Source organism: Diabrotica virgifera, chromosome 6 (assembly GCF_917563875.1).
Source record: "Diabrotica virgifera virgifera chromosome 6, PGI_DIABVI_V3a".
Classification (NCBI taxonomy): Eukaryota; Metazoa; Arthropoda; class Insecta; order Coleoptera; family Chrysomelidae; genus Diabrotica; species Diabrotica virgifera.
In genome coordinates, this window is record NC_065448.1 from 179,570,488 (window position 1) to 179,592,457 (window position 21,970).

The 21,970-nt window shown below is 31.1% G+C and overlaps 1 protein-coding gene across 1 annotated transcript; it reads right to left on the reverse strand.

The window, feature by feature from the left end:
* Positions 1-317: 317 nt before the first annotated feature.
* Positions 318-21,586, reverse strand: LOC114328179 (cuticle protein 18.7-like). Its single transcript, XM_028276960.2, has 2 exons — positions 21,421-21,586; positions 318-1,336 (listed from the first exon to the last, which is right to left on the reverse strand). The coding sequence occupies exons 1-2, from the start codon at positions 21,430-21,432 to the stop codon at positions 503-505; spliced, it is 846 nt and encodes a 281-aa protein (XP_028132761.1). The 5' UTR covers positions 21,433-21,586; the 3' UTR covers positions 318-502.
* Positions 21,587-21,970: the final 384 nt, after the last annotated feature.

Below are 21,970 nucleotides of genomic sequence, written 5' to 3' on the forward strand. Positions count from 1 at the left end.
GAGATAATATAGCGTGGATAAATTAGTCTGGGATACCCTGTATAAATTAAGGTATATCAATTATATTTTATGTTCATTTTCTCGAATTCTAAATAGCGACACAGATAAAATGGATGATATGTAATCCTTTGTCACCTAGTGACTGTAGCATTTCTTCTTGTATTGTGTCATTTCTTAGGTATTTTCTTATTCCATATTTTATTCAAAAAACAAGACAATAAGTTTTATAGAGTAGTCGGATGGCCATATGTTTTCTGATGGAGTCTCTTTGATTTCATATACTCGTAGATCTACAATTACGTTAAAAAAAATGTGTATTATTTATATCGTTAACATTTTATTGATAAGTAAGTCTTTTATAGGTTAACAATGTTTATAAAATAATTAAACTAAATACAAAAATATATCACTTTTGTCCAACAGCAGGCCCTTGGCTATGTGAAACTCCAAGAAATATCTTGGAGACACAAACTCCAGTCGCTCTTATAACGAAAATTTTGAACTAGTAGTGGTAGTGACCTGGATGTCCTGATTGTACCGCTTGATAGGCAGCGAAATGAGCAGCTTTGGCGGCTTGTACTTCAGGAGTTTCAATTGGTTGTCCATCGTGACCAATTTGAGCTGGTGGGCCTCCAGGTCCTCTATAGTAATCGTGCGAAACGGGAGCGTGAGAGTAAGCAGCGGGAGCATATTGAGCAGGAGCATATTGAGCAGGAGCAGCGTAATGTCCAGCTCCGCCATTGTTATAGTCATGAGTGTCAGGAATGTTTTGTCCTGGGCGGCCCAATACTTTAGAATATTCAGCAAAGTGGTGGGCTTTGGCAGCTTGTACTTCAGGAGTTTCTACTGGAACACCATTGTGGTCAATAACGGGGATGTGAAAATCGTAGATTCCACGGCGTCTTCTGTAGTGTCCGTGTCCGTAGGAACGGGCAGCAGCTTCAGCATGGGCAGCAAAATGGGCAGCTTTAGCGTATTGAACTTCAGGTGTATCTACTGGTTGGCCATGTCCAATAGCTACAGCTGGAGCATAACCATGAACGCTATTTCTTTGAGCAGCGACAGCGTAGTCGTGGTAGTGTTGTAACTTGGCAGCAGCTACTTCGGGTGTATCTGCGGGAAGAGCGTTGTGAGAAGCGTATCCAGATTGAGCCCAAGGAGCACTCTGGTATTTAGCTGCTGCATGAGCTGCAAAATGGGCAGCTTTGGCTGCTTGAACTTCATACGTTTCTACAGGCCGACCATCGTGTCCTATAACTGCCTGGGGCTGGGGATAATAGTTGTAGTGGGAAGCAAATCCTGCTTGAGAGATAGCGAAAGTGCAAGAAAGGAGAATCTGGAAAAAAAAATCAACTTGTTAAAAATCTTTTGTAATACTTTTAATGTTACAACGATATAAAATATTTAAAATTTACTAATATTACAAAACAAGGCCATTAAAGAATAAATCAAACTAATAATTATTTATCACTATAAAAGTACGTAAAAAATGTAGAATATCCATTAATCCTCTAGACTCTAGGAACATAACACAACACACTAAGGCTACTGAGTTCAATTTAAATGCTGTTCTAATAGTACCTATGTTTTTGTAAATATACGAAATGACTGAATTATATCACTTATTATAGGTCCACAAAAGTTAAATCATAGAATACATCTCAACATTGATTCTGACAAAGCTGAACTTTTGCTTCTGATCATTTAGGTAATCATCTAAGGTAAACGTTGTCCTACAAGAAGAAGAACATAATGGCTGAAAAATCTAAGAAAATGGTATGGATAATTAATCGAATACATCATGATTTAGCGCGGCTGTTAATAAAGGCACCATAGCAAATATGGTGGCCAACGTGTTATCCAACGATGGTACTAACTTCAGTCTGATTTGACTGCAAACGCAGTGATATATTGTATAAAACTTCATACAAAATTTAAATAGATAGTATGGAAATCAAAGGTCGAAACGAGAAGGTACAAAAAGAAGAAAAAAGGAAGTTTGGTATATCTACTTAAAATAACGACTAAAAATCTTGTACTAAATCAGACACAATGGTTTGAATGGTTGACACAATCTCAAAATTCTCAGAAAATTAGGAATGGAACTAATGCAAAAATATGGGACAAGATGATTCAAAAAAAATATGCGAATTGAATTTTTTTATAAAAAGATAACAATGAAGACATCGTTTAACTTTAAGTTTATCTGCAATAATTGTTGAAGAATACGAGGGTATTGATGATTTTATATAAAAGAAGGCAATTAGGAAACTATTAGAAAATAGAAAAGAATAATCCGTGCTCTAATATTTTATTATTAATAAATCGAAGACATTAAGACATTTGATAAATGAGTGGTGTAGGTTCCAAAAATTTACAGTATTCACGATACCACTAATAATATTGCTCTGTCAAATCCACATAAAAACGCAATGAAATTATAAATATAATATATTTTAGCCCATTATCAATTTATATTATGAATATTAGATTATTCAATCGTCTGCATTTGTCTTTTTCTTTCTGTTGCCTTTTGAATATTGCACCTGTAGCCTGTAGTAGTTTTCTGAGTGACATCGCTTTATTTGCTTTTCTATGGATTTCTTTGTCTTTTTGTGGTAAGTGGCCTCTAGACTCCAGTATCGCTAGTCCATTCAACCTTCATTTTGGTTTTAGACCTTGTGAAATGGAGTTTGTTCTTTTGGTTCTGTATCTTATCCATTAATACTTTGTTTAACAATGATATATGCAGCATTTTTTTCATAGCTCCTTGAGTTTTCTCTATTTTGTTCAAATTGTTCCTAGTATATGTCCATATCTGGACAATATTTGTTATAATAGCTGCTACACATGCACTGAATAGTTTCGTTGTTAATATCAAAGCCATTTTTTGGTTGTGTGTAATAAATTCTTCCAAGGCTTACAAGTCCATTTTTATTTTTTGAAGTGTGCTCTGCTCTAAAAGTTTGCTCGTATATTATTGGAATTGCTTTACATTGGTTCTGCTCATGTCAATTTATGACATCTGCAGTCGTAATATGAAATTTAAAAGTATTTTGGAGATAGTACCTTATTCTGGTTTGACTAGATTCTATGAAGAGATGAAGTCAGTATAACTCTTTCAAGTTTAGCCTTAAGACTCTCTTTAGCCAATACCGTAGGTAGCGCATGGTCATAAACAGCATCTTACACGAAGTATCGTTGTAAACACAAATCGTTACAAATCAAGACCGTTAAATTGTTCTTTTTCGATGTCAAGCTCAAGGAATTGATGTATAGAGTAAATCAACCGTAAATCAACACTCACTCATTAGTCTGACCATCATGGCGTGTTATGGTTTGTATATTTCATTATAAAATGCCGAAAACAAATCCGAACAGGACTGGTCGTATTGTTCCAGATAGACTTGTTGGGCAAATCCTACATGGTACATATTTTATTATTACAAACTAGGGCGGCTCTTTGCCTGGCTCACTGCGAACTTTAACAGATTTATTTTACTATCCTTTGTCAATAAAAGCTCTTTATACATCCTTATCCTGTTAATGAAGTTCTTTAGCGTTGAAGGGGGTCTTTTCATATAGACTGATGCTTCTATTTTTTTCTCCCCGAGTTTAATACCGCAACATTTTGAGTCCCGCAACCTTTTGAGTTCCCCTAGACATGATCGCAGAGAGATTATGTGGTCTTTTAGACGGAACCGATAATTGTTGTCTTCCGTCAAGCATATATTATGACGTTAATTCTTTTTGACTCTGCACTGTAACCATTTACTTTTACTTTTTCGAGTCTGGATCATACTACAATTTTCTGCTCAGTACCGTGCTACATCTACAGCCTTTACATTTACTTCGCAGGTCTCGATAGGCAAAATCTGCATACTCTCAGGTGCTTCACATTCTGTATTTCCCAGTATTCAAAAAGTGCGTCGATATCTGTCTTTAGACCCCATTTAAAGAGGTTCTGTTTTACAGGGGCAACGAAGGTGCGTATGCGGTTCAGTGTTCGTCAGGTCCTCCAGTCCAGGTTTCTCATAAACCGTTCCCTTGATTTAAGCCTGCTGGTTCCTGGCGGTTCGTCAAACTCGTATAATTGGTGCCTTTCATTGAAAGTTTGCCGGAACTTCTCCCTATTTTGCGAGGCGCATCTACGATCTTCTGGTGTTGCGAATCCTGACCGGTGTAGTTGGAATAGAGGGGTAGATTTCATACAGCCAGGAGTTATTTTATATGTTTCATTTAATGCAGCGGTTAGTTGTTGGGCGTGTCTAGATCTACCCCACACGGGACAGGCATATTAACCTGCTGAGAAACATAATGCTTCAGCTGTTGGATTTAAGACTTGTGGGTTTGGATCATACCACTTGCTCTCTACAAGTTTCAGGAGAAGGTTTCTTCTCGTAGTAATCTATTATCTTGTACTCTGACAGTGGAATTTTTATATTAGTGACCGGTCTAGAATGATCCCAAGATATGACGCTGTAACTAATAAGGTGACTGTCATTTGGTCTGGGGAGGGAAGAAATCATCTACAAAAATAACTACACCAAGGATATCATAGTATAAAAATAGAACCAATAATATACAAGTTGAAAAAACTGTCAAAAAGATGAAATAATTTACAATACTTAAGTGTTTGTAAAACAAAGTAGAAGGTAGTCAAATAGAAATTCGATATAATTTGTAGAAAGATAGAAAGTAGCAAACAGTTGCTACCAAAATCTCTCTCATCAGATGCTATACTCGTATATTTTCTACGTTATTATACGAAGTAGGGGCTGAACAGTTTCTAAAGCATCATGAAGAAAACTCGAGACCTTCGAGAAGTGGTGTTTCAGATGCATTTTAAGAATTTCATGGGTGGCTCGTGTAGACCAAAGTCTAAGTTGAAGTGGAGTAAAAGAGCGTAAATTAGAGTATCTTGGCCATGTTAAGAGGAATGAACACATATATGGCTTGTTGCCACTCATTCTTCAGGGTAAGCTATTTAGAAATAGAGCACCAGAGAGAAGAAAAATATCTTTGCTTCAAAACCTGAGGAAATGGTTCAATGCATCCAGACTATTTCGAATAGCTGCAAATAAAGTTATGATAGTCAAGCTGATACCCAACATGCGGAATGGATAGGCAAGAAGAAGATGAAGCAAACAGTTAAAATATTTGAAATATTGAGTAAAATATAGAAAATAATTGAAAATTACACAATAGGTCTTTTTAATTTTCTTATTGCATTATTCAAGTCAACACACAAGAAAAACATTATATAGGATAGGCAAGAAGAAGATGAAGCAAACAGTTAAAATATTTGAAATATTGAGTAAAATATAGAAAATAATTAAAAATGACACAATAAGACTTTTTAATTTTCTTATTGCATTATTCAAGTCAACACACAAGAAAAATATTAATATGCTGTTATATTATTTGACTCCAGTATTATGAAAGAGAAATACGTAAATGCAGTTTATTTATATCTCAGTTAAATATGAATTAATATAACCCTCATACAGCATCTGAATTGCTAATGTGCTCATGTACATTGCTCACTACACACAAACTATTATAAAGTGTGCTGCAACTACCACACAATATTCATGATATTCTGCATAAAAATGATTTATTCTTTAATTTCCACCACCCACTGCTTTATGTTTTGAATCCATTGTTTTAGTAACGTGAAATCAAGGACGAGATGATTTTCAATACCGCGAGAAGAATGAAGTAACTCTTTTATTTTATATCTTTAGTTTTATTTCATTTAAATTTGAACATTAAACAATTAGTTTATTGAATATTGAATTAATACATTTTATAACTGTATTTGAAGTTTCAAATTTCTGTTCTAGTTAGAAATATTCAAGGCTGATTGGCGTATAAGATATCAATCCAAATTATTCGTTTACCTACTTAGTTCAGAGAAATAAGGAAAAAAAATAGCCTGTTGGTGACACAACCCCCTCCAGCCCGAAACCAAATTTTTTGAGTAGTGTGGACATCTATAATAATCACTTATATGTTTCCTGCAGCCGATTTTGATGATATACATAGTTATAAACAATTGAAGATCAAAAAACGCTAAATTTTCGATTTTTTCATTTATTGCCAAATGGCTAAGCATTTTAAACAAATTTGGAAGTAAGAAACTCATAAACCATGTAAAAAACTTCCATATGGCTCCCGCTGAATATGTCTATCCTTATTGGTTGCGTAGAAAATTGCAAAATAATTCATAAATTTTGAGTTTATATAAATATTCATAACTTATGTAAAAATGAACTTAGAATCTTCTTATTATACGGAATGCTGGGACTTCTGATGCTTAAATTACACACTAAATTTTATAATAATTGGTCAAATAGTTTAAAAGTTATTTAATTTGTTTATCCCAAAATTAATTTTTTTTGTAACACTATAAGTCATAAAATGATGAAGTTACAGTAATACTTTGGATAGTTTATGAAAGAAGAAGATTTATGCTAATAACTTAATTAAAAAAGAATGACAAAAAATAATTCTAAGTGTCGCAAAATTATTTTGCAAAAACATGTCGATTTTTTGCTTATAAACAATTAGAATAACTTTTTAACCATTACCCGTAGAAAAATTATTTTTCACATTTAGAAAGACTGAATTTTTATACAAATTTAAAAAAAGAAAAAATTGTCCTAGGACAATTAGGGACGAAGTTGCCGCCCCCCATTTTTTAATTCACAGCAGCTTTCTTTATAACAATTACGAAATCAAATCAGTCACATTGGAAAGAGCATACTTCAGAGTTTTATGTACCAAGTATAAAAAATATATACGTTCAAACAAATCGTCCACAAAACTTCAAAATGTGACCCTTAAAATCGGCCGGCCTCGACTTGGGAGATCGATGAGAAGGGGGAAGGAAATGTTAGCTGTATCTCTTGTTCTCGCCTATGAATTTCGACGTTTCTTTTTTTAATTTGTATGTACTTTTTGCGTACAGTACGAGTATGCATTATTTAAATAAATTAATTGTTATAATACACCATCAAATTTGTTTAAACAATTTTTTTTCATTTTTTTTTAATAATATTTGAAGTAATTTAAATCACAAAACATACATATTTATGAATAATGTAATAATACATAGTTTTTTATTAAACTTAGTAATAATTTAAAGTATGAAAAAACAAATTATCCCATTCGATTGTTTCTAAAAATAGTATTGGTCTATGGAAATCAGAAAATCTCAAATAAACTAGGTTTTATTTTTTTAGTAAACATGCTATTAGATGAATGAAAAACTGAAGTTACAGAACCACCAAAAAAGAGATAAACGTAATTGATTGGGGTTGGAAATTAAGCTAAGAACCGTTAGTGCCGATCCGATCAACAGATCTTCTTTATATCAGATATTTTATTAAAATAAACTATCTGCTCTTGCAAAACTGGTTGCACCGAGTACTTGTTAGTACAGAGATATAAATAGTTTATGGACTTCGGTTATCAAAACCTCAATCTTTCTCTATTATCTATTTTGGAGTTTCTTTTTTTAATCTGCATGTACTCTTTGCGTACGTTACGGATATGTTTTTTTGTTAATAAAGTGGTTATTTAATTAACTATGTAAATTGTGTAAACAATTTTTGGAAATTCTTTTACGAGATTTTTAGGATGACTTTGTTGGCAATTATAGGAGTGCATCATATGCACTTGACTTTACAAAAACTTATAATAAATGGGTAACTGATAATTGTTACGTTTTTCATAAAAATACAAGTATTCCTAGATAAACCTCCTTTAATTTTATTTTAATAGTCTTGCTATCATACCAAAATGCATGAAATATATTTGGTTTTTTTGCAATCTTAAAATTATAACTTTCAATGTTGTAAGATACAATTATTACAATATTGTAGAAAATTTCTGAAAATAATTTTGTTCTTTTTATCCTCTCTCTAATTTTGTTACATTTCATTTTTCGTTTATCTAGTAGCATGTTTATCAAGAAATAAATCCTAGTTTATTTGAGATTTTTTATTTTCAATTTAATATTATAAGCCAATTTTAGATTTAGGAATAATTGAATAGGATTAGTAATATAATAATTACAGGGTGTAACAAAAATACAGGTCATAAATTTAATCGCATATTCTGGGACCAAAAATAGTTCGATTGAACCTAACTTACCTTAGTATAAATATGCACATAAAATAAGTTACAGCCCTTTGAATTTACAAAATTAAAATCGATTTTGTCCAATATATGTATAGAAGAGATTTTTTATTGAAAATAGACATGTGGTATTTTTCTGGCAGGAGCATCTTACAAAAAAATTATAGTACAATTTTGACACCCCATAAAAATTTTATGGGGGTTTTGTTCTTTTAACCCCCCCCCCCCCCCAACTTTTATGTTCGTTCCAATTAAATTATTAATGTGGTACTATTAGTTAAACACAATGTTTTTAAAACTTTTTTGCCTCTTAGTACTTTTTCGAAAAGTCAGTTTTTATTGAGATATTTTAAATATTCGTCAAATCCACCACATATTTGTATATGGTTAAGAACGGTTATGAAGACTAGGTAATCGTATGAAAATTTATTATTTATAATTTACATTTTTAGGCATATTTTGAACCATATTAAAAAAGAAGCCACATCTTGATAAAAGGTGCCTTATCGAAAAAATACTAAGAGACAAAAAAGTTTTAGAAACATTATGTTTAACTAATGGTGCCGCAGTAATAGTTCAATTGGAACGTATACAAACATTTGGGGGGTGTAAAGGAACAAACCCCCATAAAATTTTTATGTAAACATATTAAAAAAGAAGCCGCAATTCGATAAAAACTGCCTTATCGAAAAAATACTAAGCGGCAAAAAAGTTTTAAAAACAGTGAGTTTAACTAATGCTACCACAATAATAATTTAATTGGGTTGTACACAAAAGTTTGGGGGGTTTAAGGGAACAAATCCCCCATAAAATTTTTATGGGATGCAAAAATTTCACTATAATTTTTCTTTAAGATGTTCCTGTCATGAGAATGATACATGTCTATTTTCAATAAAAAATCTGTAATAGTTTTCGATATATTTGAAAAAATCGATTTTCATTTTGTAACTTCAAAGGGCTATAACTTTTTTTATGTGCACATTTGTATTAAGGTAAGTTAGGACCAATCGATCTATTTTTGGTCCCAGAATATGTGATTTAATTTATGACCTGTATTTTTGTTACGCCCTGTATAACTAATATGTACGTTTTACAATAAAAGTTACATCAAATATTATTAAAAAAATTGAAAAAAATTGTTTAAACAAATTTGATGGTGTATATAACAATTAGTTTATTTAAATAACGCATATTCGTAATGTACGTAAAAAGTACATACAAATTAAAAAAGAAACAACGAAATAAATAATCGAGAACCAGAGATACTTACAGTTAACAGCTCCTTCCCCCCTCTCATCGCTATCCCAAGTTTCAACGCCGGCCGATTTTAAGGGCCATATTTTTAAGCTTTGTGGACGATTTCCTTGAAAGGAAATCTTTTGTATACTTGGTACGTTAAAACTTTGAAGTATGTTCTTTCAAATGCTGCTAATTTTATTTCTTAATTGTTATAAACAAAGCTGCCGTGAATTAAAAAAAGAAGGGGGCTAACTTTGTCCCTAATTGTCGTAGGACAATTGTTTTTCTTTTTAAATGTGTATAAAAATTTAGTCTTTCTAAATATGGAAAAATAATTTTTCTGCGAGTAACGGTTAAAAAGTTATTCTAATTGTTTATAAGCAAAAAATCGACATGTTTTTGCAAAATAATTTTACACTATTTATAATTATTTTTGGTCATTTTTTTTAAATTAATTTAATAAAATAAATCTTTTTCTTTTATAAACTGTCCAAAGTATTACTGTAACCTCATCGTTTTCTGACTTATAGTGTTACAAAAAAAAATTAATTTGGGATAAACAAATTAAATAACTTTTAAACTATTTGACCAATTGCTTTGAAATTTAGAATATAATTTAAGCACCACAAGTCTCAGTATTCCGTGTAATAAGAAAGTTCTATCTAAATTTTTACAAAAGTTATGAACATTTATAAAATCTCAAAATCTATGATTTATTTTGCAATTTTCTAAGCAACAAATAAGGATAGACATATGCGGTGAACGCCATATTGAAGTTTTTTATATGGTTTATCAGCTTCTTACTCTAAAATTTGTTTAAAATGCTTCATTTTTTAGTAATAGACGAAAAAAGCGAAAATTTAGCGTTTTTTGATCTTCATTTGTTTATAGCTATGTATATCATCAAAATCGGCTGCAGGAAACATATAGGTTATTAATATAGATGTCCATACTACTCAAAAAATTTGGTTTCGGCCTGGAGGGGGATGTGTCACGAGAAAAATCTTATTTCCCTGGACTAACTCTATTTCTTTTAATATATATTGTTAAAATTGATTTGATTAAATTCTACTGATTATTATTTAATGATTTTAATTTCCAATCATGTAGTAAGATTTTTCATCATGTGATTAATTCTGTCCAATCTGATAATTATTATACTGGGAATAATCTACTTACATATTATACATTATATTGAGAATAATTTTTAAGTATTTTGTTTCTGTTTATATGTTTATATGTCAATATTTTTGACAACCGTCACATTTAAGAATATTAACCAAAATAAACTTTTATTTCTGCATCTAATGTCAAATTGTCCCGAGGGTAATAAAAATCGACAATTTTATGCGATCTAGTGTAATTCGGTAATATTATTTCATGAATAAAACTGTATTTTTAAATGATTTTAACTAGTATTTTATTGATATCTTCTAAATATTTGCTAAAACAGCTTATGCTTTTCACTTTGACAAGTAGTAAAACATTAATTGTGATAAATGTCACTGAATGTTTATTTACTAAGACTTGAATTTTGTAGGTAAGTATTAAAAAATAATTTGTCGAATATCGCACGACAGTAAGAATAGATAAGAAAATAATGCTCCACTTTATTTCTCAAACGTGTTTCCATTCGGCAATAGTTACTCGAGCCCTACGGGCTCTCTTGCTTGTTGCCAGATAACAAGTTTTCAAAAAAATTGTGGCAACATTTTCAATTTATTTTTATTCTCTTGTAATATTATTATTAAAAATAAAATTGAAAATAGCAAGAAATGAATAGGTCAAAACACTAATATTGAACATAGTATAAGTAATAATATTAAGAAATATTTGGTAGATTTAAAAATTTAAATGTTGCAATAAGAATTAGAATATAAGAATGAAAAATACTGTGGTAACATATAAGGTAAGAAAAGTTTTCTATTATCTAAGTCTATTTTTTTTACATTTTATATGAAAGGTCAAAATTCTTTTATTTTTCCAATATGCTCACTCCTTTATATTACTCAGAATGGAATACGTACAATAAGAGGCAAGTTAAAAGGGTATTCTTAAAATATATTACCGATACCTATGTACAGTTAGATAACCAAAAAGTGTTAAAAAAAAGAAAGCCCTATTTTTATTAATACGTATAGTAGCTTATTATTTTTATCATCCTCAATGGCGCTACAACCCTTCATGAGTATATTCCCAGTTTACTATTGCCTCCCATATTTTCGGTCTTAAGCAAATTTTGCCCATTGCCTCACTCCCATTTTCTCCAGATCCAATCCGACTGCATCTTCCACCTCTTTTTAGGCAGTTCTATATTTTTAAATATATTTCCAGTTTTAGTTTGTGGTGTTTCTTTAATGCAGTGGTAACTTAACTTTTATATAGTTGTGACAAAGGCATTAACTTTGTTTCTTCTTCTTCTTCTTTCTCATAATCCTTAGTGCTCTTCATGGCGCCGGATTAGCTTTGTTTAAAATATAAATATTTGGTTTTTTTTCTGTTCTGATTTGGTATTAAAAATTGTAACAAGTAATTAAAACATTAAAAATGAAAATTTTGTCCATTTCTTTAAGCATTTAAAAGATAATCAAAGAGTACAATAGTTGTCATTAGAAAAAGTTTCTTCTATTGCTCAATATAATTGAATAGACGTTAATGAAAATGATAGCATGAAACAAAAGAGTCACGGAGCATATTTTAGGTTTGTGTAATACATTTAACGCACGACATGACAAAAACAAGTTGGTGCTGTTACTTGAACTTTAAGATTCAATTGACCGGTAACTGACATTTGAATGTATTATAGGTACTAGAAAAAGAAGATAAAATGTCGTTGTTTTACATAATACAAGAAGCTACAAATAATTGCAACAGATAGTACAAGTACAATAATAGATGCATCTGTATCTTTAATACATGAAACAAGGTAAGGTGCAATAAAACACACAACAATAGAATAAAGTTATGGATTTCACAAAAAAGTCAAGCAATATTTAAATAATAAAAAAAATAATATGTTATAAATATATTTTAAATAAAATGAGTTATTTATAAAAACGCTGCTGGTTTATATTATATTATGTATTGGGTAACAGCCAACTCTTCCTGTGTTAACTGATAGTCAGTTCTTTAACGGTAAAATATCGCAAAACCTCTAAATTTTAAAGAACCGCTTAGATTGACATTAAATTTGGCACACACATAGCTAACATGTCAAAAAAAAGTGATATTGTGCCGATATGTGCTTTTACCCCCTCTTGGGGGTGAAAAATATTCATCCAGAGTAAGTCAGGAAATGGATAAACTGGCTAGTTTTAAGTAACTTTTGTTCTTTAGAGTTTTTTCACTAAGTCAATACTTTTCGAGTTATTTGGCAGTGAATATGTTCATTTTTTCAACAAAATAACCACGCTTTTAGACGGTTTTTCGCAAATAACTCAAATAGTAAGTATTTTGTCGAAAAAACATTCTCAGTAAAAATATAGCCTGTAAAAAATTTAAAAAAATGGTGTATATATCACGTCTCTATACCTAGTAGAAGCAGAGTTATAGCTAACGAAAAATATATTCATATTCGTCAAATTCCAAATGGAATACTTTAACGTGAAATAACCAAAAATGAAGCACATTTCGGGGAAAACGCATTACAATTTATTTAAAGTGTTTAAAAAAAGCTTCATTTTTGTTTTATAAAAAAAATTTCTAGCATCAAAAGTAAACAAGTTACGCTCAAAATAAAGTTAGTCCCTTTTTGTTTTGGTAAAAAAATCGAGAAAATCACCTCCTAATTAGTATCTTAAATGAACTTAATCGTTACGACTTCACAAGTTTCTTGAGTCGTGTATGTATTGTTTATATGATCTGTAAGTTTCATTGGTTCAAAGTCCTTATTAATGAAAAGGCTGTAGTTAACAGGGGTTGAACGAGTCACTGATCACGAACGTATGCAAATTTAGAAACATCAAATCTTAATCAATTTATGTCTAACAGAAAAACAAAAAAATACATGATATTCAGAAAAGCAATCCTGACTTTTTTTGTTTTCCAAAATTTTTGGTATCTCTAAAAATTTTTAAGTTATTTTGACAAAAAGCATATTTTTCAAAATTAAAATTTTTAAAAATTTTATTTTGAAACCAAATTTTTTCAAAAATAAGCACTTTGAATCAATGAAACTTACAGATCATATAAACACAACATAAGTAAAATAATTTGTGGAGCGGTAACGATTAATTTCATTTAAGTTGTTAATTAGGGGATGTCCTCCCGATTTTTTTTTGCCAATACAAAAGGGACCAACTTTATTTTGAGCGTAACTTGCTTAAATTTAATGATAGAAACTTTTTGTAAAAACAGAAATAAAGCTTTTTTTAAACACTTTAAAAAAGTTATAAAGGGTTTTCCCCAAAAAGTGCTTAATTTTTTGGATATTTCACGTCGAAATATTCTATTTGAAATTTGGTGAATATGAATCTATATTTCATTGGCTATAACTCTGGTTCTACGAGATCCAGAGACCTAACGTGTACACCATTTTTTTTTACTTTTTTATAGACTATATTTTTGTTAAGAACATTTTTTTCGACAAAATACTAACTTTTTGAGTTATTTGCGAAAAACCGTCTAAAAATGTGGTTATTTTGTTGAAAAATGAACATATTCACTCGCAAATAACTCGAAAAGTGTTTACTTGGCGAAAAAGCTCTCATAGTCAGTTTACCCATTTCCGGACTTATTTTGGACATATATTTTTTCACCCCCCAGAGGGGTGAAAGTCACCCCCAGGGCAAAAGCACACATCGACACAATATCACTTTTTTCTTTGACATGTAAGCTATACGTATGCCAAATTTCATGTCAATCCAAGCAGTTGTTTAAAGTTTAGAGCAAAAACCGTGAAAGAATGGTTGGGAAAGAATGAAAAGGGTGAATTCAGTAGCTGTATAACCGACTCAACCGGTCCCAAGCCCGCAAAGAAGAGGAGAGATCGTGAAGTAACACCTCTATAGAAAACCAGAGTTCAGCTAGATCGGTTGAAAGCCCTCTATGCTCTTGTCAACAACAATGAAGCCGGATAAAAATAATATTCTAAATGTGAAGTAGAATGTAGTAGAGAAGCATAATATAAGCAGCGTCTGCTCCAAAGTGGGCGGCCGTAAACAGAAACCTCATGTTGCAGGGTGAAACCACACTGTTAATTATTATTACCCAGGATATTGCTACGGATAACGTCCTTTAATTTGACCCTATAATAAGGACGTTATCCATTTATTGTATGCAAGAGAGGTACTTCTAGGAATAATTAAAACGATCGAAAATATCTAGGTACCTGAACAACACAATAAAAGTAAAGTAGATGAAGAACTAACTGACTTGAAGCTGGCAATGGGATAAGACAGTGATATTCCCTGAGTCTATTGTTCGACCTGATCATGGACGAAATAATAAAAAAGTAAGATCAGGAAAAGGATACCAAATGGGAGAAAAACAACGTAAAAGAATCTGCTATGCAGACGACGCAATACTAATCTCTCAAAGTAAAGATGATTTACAACGTACATACAGGGTGGTTCATTAGTATGACAAAGTCCAATTACTCGTTTGTCGTAAGAGATACGAAAAAAAGTTATTGAGGTAAAAGTTGGGGCACTAATAGGACCATAATTTAAAAATATTTTCAAATTTACAGGGGCGTGCGTATTGACAGGGTGACACAAACTTATGTTTTTTTAAATGGAACACCCTGTATATTTTTACATTTTTGGATTCTCCTCAATGTTTTTATTCTTGAAATATATGGCTTTGTAATATTATACAAGGTAGTTTAAAAGATAATTACGTTTTTTTGTTAATTTCGTAGGAACATTTACACCCGGTAGAATTGTAGTGATTTTACATCAAACTTTTATTTTACGTTCAAACGATTTTTAATATAGTCTACTATTGTTAAACATTAACAGTATAGCAAAATGTTAAATTTTAGTATACAGGGTTGGTCGAACCTCGGAATGAGTATTTTCTTAGTTTTCTTAAATGGAATACCCTGTATTTTAGTATTGTAATGAAATTTATTTCTTAAGCATTTCCTATACCTAAGTGCTTTAATTTGTAAGTTATTCGTGATTTTTTAAGCCAAACATGAATTGCAAGAAAAATTACGTGAAATTTTATTAGGTGGCCGTGAAAATATTCAATCAAAAATAATTTTTCAAATACAAAATACATCATAATCTGGCCTGATCCTTAATTTATTAATATTGGATGAGATATCCAAATAAATTCGTAGTTAAGATTGTTGGTGCGCAAAATATTAAAAAAAATATACAATATTCTACCTAGTCGGCTATGACACTAAATTTCCTTAAAAATTTGATATTGTACTATTTTTATAGTTCCAGTTGCTTTGTTACCATTACTAATATGAATTTTTCTAACGAGGAACTGATTAATAAGATTGTTGTGCTAGTGGAGTATAACAAAAATGTGCTACTGATAGACGACAACTAAGAAAAGAAACGTTTAAAAATATACTAGAACGGTTTCAACGGACTGGACACTTAGATTATGATAGATCTGATCGAACAAAAACTATTGTAAGTGAAGGAAACAGGAATTAAATGTAATCCTTAGTGTCACTGAGGATCTGCATATTAGTACGTACAGCCGTTCTTACAATCTAAGTATCTAGTCTGTTGAAACCGTTTTAGTATACTTTCAAAAGATTCTCTTTTTGGTTGTCGTCTATAAGGAAATTGCTGATGATAAATTTTTATTGTAAGTAGCTAATTTTTTATACTCTCCTAGCACAAAGCCATTTTAATCAGTTCCTCATAAGAAAAATTAATATTAGTAATGGTAACAAATCAACTGGACCTAAGTATAATGCCAAATGTTTAAGCAAATTTTGTGTCATAGCCAACTAGGGAGAATTTTGTATGTTTGATTAATATTTTAAGCACCAATAATCTTAACTACGAATGTATTTGGATATCTCATCCAACAGTAATAAATTAAGGATCAGACTAGATTATTATGTATTTTTTTCGAAAAATTATTTTTGATTGGATATTTTCACGGCCTCCTAATTAAATTTCACGTAATTTTTGTTGCAATTAATGTTTGGCTTAAAGAATCACGAATAACTTACAAATTAAAGCACTTAGGTATAGAGAATGCTTAAGAAATAAAAAAGTACCATAAAATATCATTTCACTACAATACTAAAATACGGGGTGTTCCATTTAAGAAAACTCAGAAAATACTCATTCCGAGTTTCGACCCACCCTGTATACTAAAATTAAACATTTCGTTATGCTGTTAATGATTAACAGTAGTAGACTATATTAAAAATCGTTTGAATATAAATAGAAAATTTGATGTCAAATCACTACAATTCTACAGGGTGTAGATATTGCTACGAAATTAACAAAAAAACGTAATTAACTTTTAAATTAACTCATATAATATTACAAAACCCTACATTTTAAGAAAGGAAACATTGAGGAGAATCAAAAAATGTAAAATTATACAGGGTGTTCCATTTAAAAAAATATAATTTTGTGTCACCCTGTCAACACGGACGCCCCTGTATATTTTAAAATATTTTTAAATTATGGTACTATGTGCGCCCCAACTTTTACCTCAATACCTTTTATTTGTATCTCTTACGACAAACGAGTAATTGGACTTTGTCACACTAATGCCCCACCCTGTATGCTGCACGAATTCAATATAACCGCTAGAAAATTTAACATGTTAATTTCCCCATAAAATACTAAATGCATGGTTATAACAGCAGATATAATAAGGTGTAAATTAGAGCTGGAGGGTCAGATAATAGAACAAGTCATGGAGTTTAAATATCTAATAGGCATCACACTATTTAGCTACGGAAAGCTCGAAACAAAAGTGGAATATCAGGTGAATAAAGCAAACAGAGCCGCAGGTTGCCTAAATGAAACAATATGTAGAAATAATACATTGGAAAGGAAGTGAGAGGCAGAATTTACAATACAGTCATCAAACCACTAATGACATACTCGGCCGAAACACGACCTGATACAGAAAGGACAAAAATAATGCTAGAAACAGCAGAAATGAAAATACTGGGAAAAATCGATGGTAGGACACTATGAGATAGAACTAGAAGTGCAGGTATACGACGGAGATACAAGGTGGACAACATTAATAACTGAGTGAAAAACAGAAGAGTAGAAAGGAACGACCAAATAAGCCGAATGACAACAAATAGAGTAGTAAGGACGGCGAGAGACGGTTCTCAATAGAAAGACGATAAGTGAGAAGACCACGAAAAAGATGGAATGACAACTTACTGGAGGCATATTAAAAACAGACAGTCATGTATACATAAAAAATAAGAAGAAGAAGAAGAAGAAGAAGAAGAAGAAGAAGAAGAAGAAGAAGAAGAAGAAGAAGAAGAAGAAGAAGAAGAAGTAGAAGAAGAAGAAGAAGAAGAAGAAGAAGAAGAAGAAGAAGAAGAAGATATTGCTATGGCGAAGAAATCGAAAATCATTGCCACTAGTCCTGGGAGACCTTTGTTAGCCAAGAGTTGCTGAGAAGCCCTCTGTTCAAAATAGTAAAATGCAGCGTTAAAATAGTCACCTGAAACGTTAGAAGCCTCTATGCTTTCGGTAAATTTGAAAATATTGTCTTGTTCAGGAGGCCAAACGCTTAAAATTATTAATTATTATTGTTGTAAGGAAATTAAGATGGCCTGGTTCAGGAACCCATGCGCGATTTATTGAAAACTATTAAATAAAAAATTTCATACCTAGGGCATGTTTCTAGAGGATGCCGGATTTAAAGAAGAGTTGTTCAGCTTACCATGAAAGGTAAATCGGAGGCCACAGAGAAATTGGGAGGAAGCAGATGTCATGGCTCAAGAACCTTTGCGATTGGACAAAAATAAGCAGTGCTTAACAAATATTCCGATTAACTAAAGATCGTGAATAAATCGGCAATGTTATTGCCAACGTTAAGTGGAACTAATATGGCACAGAAATAAGAAGAAACAAAAGGCAAATATTATTACAAAAGACGACAGGATTATAATAAACCACATACATACATTTAAAAAGTAAGTATAGATTTCATAAAAGAGTTCTATATTATGGAAATTTGGTTTTTAGTAAATGTACTTAAGAGAAGAGAAGCACTATGAGCATCTCGATATCAATCTAAATAGTCCAGGGAATAATTTCAACAGAAATTAAACAACGCATAATACTAATAGGTCTGGATCCCGCGTATGAAAAAAAAAGTTGATTAATAGCAAGCTGAAAATTTGTTAATAGCTTAAGGGTGTCTAGTCGGATAAACTTTGATATATGGGAACACTGTAACAGGGGCAGTTTTAGTTGTGGAACAGGTTAAAAATTTGGAACGGTCAGACCACGAAAACGGCACATTTATTTTGTCCGACAGAATAGACTTAAACTCTCCGAACAGAGTTTAAACTCTCGTGCAAAAATCAGACTGCTATTTATCACCTGTCATAATTCCTGTCATTTGACATATTCTACATGTTCCACTCATTAAAACGCCCATTTGGTGATAAATAGCAGTCTGATTTTTGCACGAGAGTTTAATCTCTGTTCGGAGAGTTTAAGTCTGTTCTGTCGGACAAAATACATGTGCCGTTTTCGTGGTCTGACCGTTCCAAATTTTTAACCTGTTCCACAATTAAAACTTCCCCTGTTCCAGTGTTCCTATATATCAAAGTTTGTCCGACTAAACACCCTTAAGCTATTAAAAAATTTTCAGCTTGCTATTAATCAACTTTTTTTTCATACGCGGGATCCAGACCTATAACAAAAACGGCATTCATTAGGTTCCTACTCATTTTCGAAGCCGAAACTCAAGTCTACTTGAATGCTTCATATTTAAAGTTCTGCCTTACGGAATCAAGGCATGGACATTCACTGTTGTAACTATGAATCGGCTAGAAGCTTTCGAGATAGGTGTATTCCTCGTATATTCTGGTTTCAACGAGGTAACAATTTGGATGGCTTGGGCAAAATGAGGAATTTAAAATTCGGATGATAATCAAAACGTTAAGAATATCTGAGAGATATAGCGAAAAATCAAAAACTTGACAGTTGCTGAAAATTGATCAGAAGGAAGACGTTTTTATTTGAAGTAAAATATACCGAAATTATATAACACGACTATAGTAATACCAGCTATCTAAAAGACTCATTAATATTCAGCTCAGCCGGGGGGTTAGTATTGGAGGTATGGAGATACACTACATGATAAACCTGATATTTGCACTCAATATAATATTTCTATAAAATAGAGAATATCATGATTAGTGACTTATAAAGAACAAAGCAGCGAAAATAAATAAACTGATATATAAAATATAATGAAAAAAGAGAAGGAAGGAATATGCAAGTAGAGAATAAGTAGGTATAGATAGTCAGAGAATATGTATATATATATATCGCTTAGAAAGGGTAAAATAAAAAACGAAAGAATAATACTAAGATAATACTAATATACAAGAAAATAACAATTTTCGTCCATAATAAATATATCAATAATTTTAGCTACACATATTAGCCTTTTCAAAAATTAATATTGGCGGGACACTTTATCAGAAATGAGAAAAAACCTACAGCATAGATGAGAATATCCGGAAATGGATTAAACAAAATAAAAAACGGAGCAGATAAGATCACAATACAATGAAGCACGATGGTGAAAAAACTTTAAAGCACAACTATTGTTGAGACAACCTTCTTTAATAATTATTTTTTCCCAAATACACAATACGTCGTACTATCCTTATCTTGAACAGACTACAAAAAAAGCATTCAGTTTAATAAAGCACACATTTATTTGTTGATTGTAAGAGTCCATATTATCAATCAAAAAATTCATTAATCAACAACTTCGGATCCAGACAGTTAAAGAAATTAAATATTCTAACACAGCTTATTTTAATAGTAAAAACCCCACAAAGGATTGTTAAGCTAATGATAATAATATAAATACGCAAGTGTTACATGAGCTTTTATTTCGAATTAAATAAAAGAACAAATTTTGCCTAATTTTCACAAATTTATTTCAAATATATCTTATTGTGTTCCTGTTTTAATGAAATTAACGCGACAATTCGATGAAATAAAATTATTTTGACATAATATTCGAAAGTCAAATCGGTAGACAATAACAGTCGTTTTGAATCATCGTCATGGAAACCAAGATCGTCGTCATGCTAACTAATTATATTGAAAGTTTGGTTTTGACAACCTTGTCAAATAATTAATTTGTGTATGTATTTTCATATTAATTAAATTAATTGATTAGGATTTGGTAATTTTTTAAAGACTCTTAGAAAAAATATTGTTCCTAACTCTTTCAGAAAGTGTCTTTTCCGCACTCGACTGCTTGCCGGACTCCCGCTTCGCGTCGTTCGGCAAACTGCAGTCGCGCGCGGAAAAGAATGACTTTCTGCACTTGTTAGGAAAATAACTATTTAATGTACATATTTATTAAACTGTAAATTATTATAAAATTAGTGATTTAGTAGTAAAGTTTTTAGATAATAAAAACTGCAATAAAAATTATTGTAATTGTGGATAACTACCTTAAAAGGTTCCAAATATTGATAATTAATTGATAATTAATTTTTGATAATTTTCATTTGTTCGTTAGAATTTAAATAATAGAAAAAGTAAAGCAACCTTATAAAATTCTAAAATTTCTTAAAAATCAATAAATTACTAGGTGTCCCCTCAAAATAATAATTAAATTGATTAATTTGCATTGATGTTATCTTTTAAAATTGATGATTAATTTAAAAAGACATAAAAGAATAAGTAAGTAGAGAAAACTCTTTAAAAAATTTATCAAAATAGAAAAATTGACTTATGTAAATTTTTTAAATTATCCCGCCACATACAACTACTCAGGGACACCCTATATTATACACTGTTTTAACACTTTTTAAAAAACCGCGCATTTTCACACACCACTAGTATCACAATTCACTAAGTATCGTGTACTCACCAAAATTTTCATTTTGCTGAGATTAATGATTTCCCTAACCTCCTAGAACTAGGACTGTTAAAAGACTATGCTTTACACTTCAGCCCCACGCTGTATATATGAAGTCCCCCCAAAGCTAAAAATCCCCGCAAGAGTACCTCCCCAAGAGCTGCAAGGTCCCCTTTCACATTTCGTGGGTTCTTGAAGCCCGCCAAGAGGCGAGACGAGAGAGATAGCATGTTCGAGTATTTTTTATGTTTAGCATAGTATCTTTTTCGTAGTAAGAGATAGAACGTCATGCATTATTTATTTTAAAAAAAGTTTAAAGTTACTGTTATATTTCCAGCCGAATTATAATTTTTCATAAGCCTAATATACATAATTAGTAAGTTATTAATACGTATTTGTAGTTTTAAGTTAGGTTTTTCTGTTATAATATGTATATTGTATATACCTACTTCATGAATATCAAATAAATAATCCGTAATCAGATAATGTTGAATTTAAAAAATTCTCTTTTACAATAATTTTTTGTTTTTTGGCTTTGATTTGGAACCTTTAGCCACGTTAT